The following is a 4492-nucleotide window of genomic DNA, read 5'->3' as shown; positions in this document are numbered from 1 at the left end:
ACCAACAGCCCCTAGCAAAAAAGTTATCCAAGATTTAAGGATGCCATTAATATTCCCTGAATCAATCAGGGACTGGCATAAGGATAGAGAAGGATCCATCCGTCTGAGCTCTGACTCAGTGAAAGACAAGATTACAGTTAGTTGCATGATCATTCAAGTTGGAATTCTCAGAAACACTTGAAAACATTGCCAGAATAGCTGAACTGGTGTCCAAACGGAAAAGTTCCCCCAGAATGATGGTGTTTTTGGTGCTCGTCTTAGTGTTAGTCCCTTTGGCACAGTGTAAGTTTCCTCAGTGTCTCATGAAAGATCCTATTCCTATCCTTCACAAATACTATAAATTAGGGGACCTCAGCATTGCTGGCATTATGTCCCAGATCTACATGTTCTCCCACCCAATAACATTTGAAAACCGTCCATCTGAGGAACTCTTCGATGACCCTTTGTAAGAAACGGGATTATTCATCAAATTGTGCATGTAAATTTGATTAAGTTTTAGAGGGATGGAGAAAGTTGGGACCTGTGTTTTGTTCTCTCTTTTCATTCTTGTTTTCCAAGCCCAGGTGCTGTTGCTATGTGTTGTCGTCTCCCTTCATACTTTTCAGTGATATTTTTGCATTATGTGTAAACTGATTGCTCTGATTGTGTATGCATGTGTCCCCCGCCCCCATTTTTTTTTGGTCCCAGGACTAGTTATGTATCTATTGTTTAAATAATATTTATGCCTTCTTTCCTGGAGGGGGGGAGGATATTCTTGATAGCTTCAGAATAGAACATAATATATTTTCTCAGATGTGACTCTTATGTTCTACACGTGTCATCTGTCTGGTGTCTTGGTTAAAGGTAGCTATAGGTAACAATTGATCTAGGCTGGAATCAGAAAGAAGAAACCTTCCCTTTCAACTTGAAGTTCTCTGCCTTTATTGCAGGATCCTGACTCAGAACTACCAGCAGATCCTAGCCTTGGAATTTGCTGTAAAGGAAATCAATGAAAACTCCCAGATCTTACCCAACATCACTCTGGGCTTTGACATCTACAACAGCCATTTCAGTGCAAGTTGGACCTATCTGGCATCAATGGAACTTCTCTCCACAAAAGGCAGATTCATTCCCAACTACAGGTGTGATGCCCAGAACAACCCAGTTGCGGTCATTACAGGACCAAACTCCAACATCGCTCTCTTCACAGCAGTTATTCTCTGCATCTACAAGATCCCACAGGTAAAGGTTTATGAAGGGAGAATGAAATTTCTTGTCTTTTAGATGTGGTTTGGAGACCAGAACTAGCATTACAATAAAAAAATGTACTTCTTATGGGCAGCGTCAAGGGAAAGCAATTCATTGAACTCCTTGGAAGTAGATCAAGATGCCTAGCCATGTTACTCTGTCTGTAGCTTTAGAAAAGAGCAAGAGCCCCGTAGCACCTTACAGATTAACAAAATATGTTGCATGGTATGAGCTTTCATGAGTCACTGCTCACTTCTTCAGATACATTTATATTCTGCCCCCAGATCATATAAGGTTAAACTCCCCTGGCAAAAGAAGAAGAAACGGAAAGACAAGAAGACATCTAAATGAAGATCTGAGTTTTTGCTATGTTAAAATTTAATGAATTTGTGTTACTGCCCAGATGCGATATAATAACCAAAAATTCATTTTTGTTCTTTCTATTTGAATACTTTTTATTAGAAACTAAATGATATAGTGTAACCATAATTTCATAGGAAAATATCCAAAGCGTAAAATAGACTATTAATGTACCTTGTTACTCTCTATTTGTAGTGTGTAGATTGTAGTTTATAGTGGTAAAAAATAAAAAAAAGATACATTTATATTCCTTGGACTATAAACAAAATGCAATTAATACTTTTAGGTGTGTAGCAATGATATAATAATGTAGAGCCTCTGTGTATCTCATCGTAGGTCACATTACTGCAAACATTAACTTTAGTTGGCAAGCCAAGTTATATGATCAATAATATGTTGTGGAAATTAATTGACCCTGATTTAAGTTTTTAAATATCTTTCCCAATTCTTCTTTCTTGAGATATCTTATGGTTCTGCACCAAAGATGGACAACAAGACACAATCTGTTTTCTTTCACCATATGTTCCCAAACCAGGCCCATCAAAATTTGGGGATTCTTCATTTATTGCTGTATTTCAGGTGGACTTGGATTGGGGTGATTTCTGTGAGCGATGAGACTGGAGAAATATTTGTGCAGGACATAGCTCCTATGCTATCTCAGAATGGCATCTGCTTTGACTTCATAGCAACAATTCCAGCAACAGCATTTTCCAGTGAAATTGCTATAGTAATGTCAGAAGGGGTTGAAATATACAAACTTGTCATGAGAAGCACTGCCAAAGTTATGGTCCTACATGGTGAAATTCAGACCATGATATTTTTAAGACTGTTTCTCCGAATCCCAGAATTTGAAGACATACCAGTTGAGGCAAAAGGAAAAATCTGGATTTTGACAGCTCAGGTGGACTTCACTTCACATCCCTTTCAAAGAAACTGGGACATCAGTTTTGTCCATGGTGCCATCTCCTTTGCAGTTCACTCAGCGGAGCTCTCAGGATTCCAAAAGTTTCTCCAGGAGAAAAATCTCACCTCTGCAAAAGAAGATGGCTTTATCAGACAATTCTGGCAACAGGCATTTCTATGTTCATTCTCCAACTTTACGGTAGACAAGGAGGGTGGGGAAATCTGTACTGGAGAGGAGAAACTGAAGGATCTTCCTGAATCTGTGTTTGAAACAACCACAACTACCCACAGCTATAACATCTATAATGGTGTCTATGCTGTGGTCCATGCTTTGCAGGCTATGTGGTCCTCCAGATTCAGAGCAACTGTTCCTGATGGGCGATGGAATCTTCTGAATCAAGAGTGGTGGCAGGTGACATTCCCATCATATTCACTTGTTTGTTAAATGAATTTTCTGCTTAAAATGTTTGTACCTGTTTTTCTCTGGGAAATTAAGATGACTTACAAATAAAACATCACCAGGACAATCTACCACAAAATTAATTCTGGCTTTTTCAGTCATTATAAAACATCCCAATGCATTCAAATGGCCAACATTATAAGAATTATGATAATCCCTCTCAACCAAATAATTCAGTTTCTAGCTGTAAATTTCCATCAACCTCCAAGAAGAGCTGTCTGAAACACTCTTAATAAATCCCTGGAAGTGTAGAGTGAATGTGGCTTTTAAACTTCCTACAATGTACGTGTGTGAACTCAGGCAGATCATGAGAGGGAGGGCAGGAAGGGTTGTCTCAATGCTTACTTCTTGTGGCCCTTTCTTACATGTCCTGTGAAAGGCTGATTGCCGCTTTGGGGTCAGGAAGCAATTTTTCTCCAGGCCACTTTGGCCTGGAGGTTTTTTTTGTCATCTTCTGGGTGTGGAACAGTGGTCACTGTAGGTGTGTGTGGGGGAGGTATTTGTGAATTTCCTGCATTGTGCAGGGAGGTTGGACTAGATGACCCGGGAGGTCCATTCCAACTCTATGATTCTATGTAATTCCTACAGTGACTTAAATTCCCTGTAATGGGCTGAGAAGCACTCTGTGGAGGGCGTGCTGTGAAGCAAGTGCCTGTGGCAGTGTTAAGCTTACTGTGTTAAGCACTGGCTGAAGCTTCCAAATCAATTTAAGGGATGTTCCATTTAAATTCCATCTCAGTAAACCAATCCAGAGATTACACTGGGATAGATCAGTATAGCTAATGCGGCAGAGTAACCTAGGGAGATACCTTGTGAGTTAAAACCTGGTCCATGCCAACCCTCCTCCCCATTACCAAGGATGGATCCAAGAGCACCCCTCAGTGTCTTTACTTACTCTCTCAGATATAATCTCCCCCCATCTAACTGGCAGAATCATCACTAGAAAGCTTCATTTTCTTCTTGTCGAGGATTCCATTTCATCTTGGTCTCCAACAGCCACTTAAAGCAAAGCTTGACGATACTGGTTCAAGACATCCGGAGGAGCCTCTACAGGAATGACAGCAATGGATGTATCATCTAGGTTTTCATTACAGCCAACTCCCAATTAAAATATTTTTACCTAAATATTACAGAGCAAATTGAGACCCTTAGAGAGTCTCTACAAGTATATCCAAATCACCTCACACTTCTACAATGACAGAAATTATTGGAGCTCTCTTCAGGAAAGAACAGAACCCCCCTGAAAGCTTTACTGCAGTTGATCTCCCAAGACACTACGATAGACTTGTCAAACATTAATGACAAGTCTAAGTAAACCAATAGGTACGTGCTGCTTAGAACGGATAAGAGGAAGTACTTCTTCACCCGAAGAGTGATTAACACTTGGGATTCACTGCCACAGGAAGTGGTGGGTGCTACAACCATGGACGGTTTCAAGAGGGAATTAGATAAGCATATGGAGCAGAGGTCCATCAGTATCTATAGGCCACAAGGTATCGATAGGGGCTCTGGGGCAAGTGATGTTCTGTCATCTTGGTGCTT

The 4492-nt window shown here is 40.3% G+C and overlaps 1 protein-coding gene across 1 annotated transcript in view; it reads left to right on the top strand.

The window, feature by feature from the left end:
• The first annotated feature begins 233 nt into the window (after window positions 1-233).
• Window positions 234-4492, top strand: part of LOC107119309 (G-protein coupled receptor family C group 6 member A-like) — a 16009-nt gene continuing 11750 nt past the window's right edge. The window contains exons 1-3 of the mRNA XM_015421780.1: window positions 234-445; window positions 1044-1221; window positions 2048-2902. Coding sequence (XP_015277266.1) covers window positions 234-445; window positions 1044-1221; window positions 2048-2902 — 1245 coding nt within the window. The remainder of the gene's footprint in view (window positions 446-1043; window positions 1222-2047; window positions 2903-4492) is intronic.

This window comes from Gekko japonicus, unplaced genomic scaffold (assembly GCF_001447785.1).
Source record: "Gekko japonicus isolate JY-2015 unplaced genomic scaffold, Gekko_japonicus_V1.1 scaffold4541, whole genome shotgun sequence".
In the NCBI taxonomy this organism is placed as follows: domain Eukaryota; kingdom Metazoa; phylum Chordata; class Lepidosauria; order Squamata; family Gekkonidae; genus Gekko; species Gekko japonicus.
This window is presented reverse-complemented; position numbering and strand designations above follow the sequence as displayed.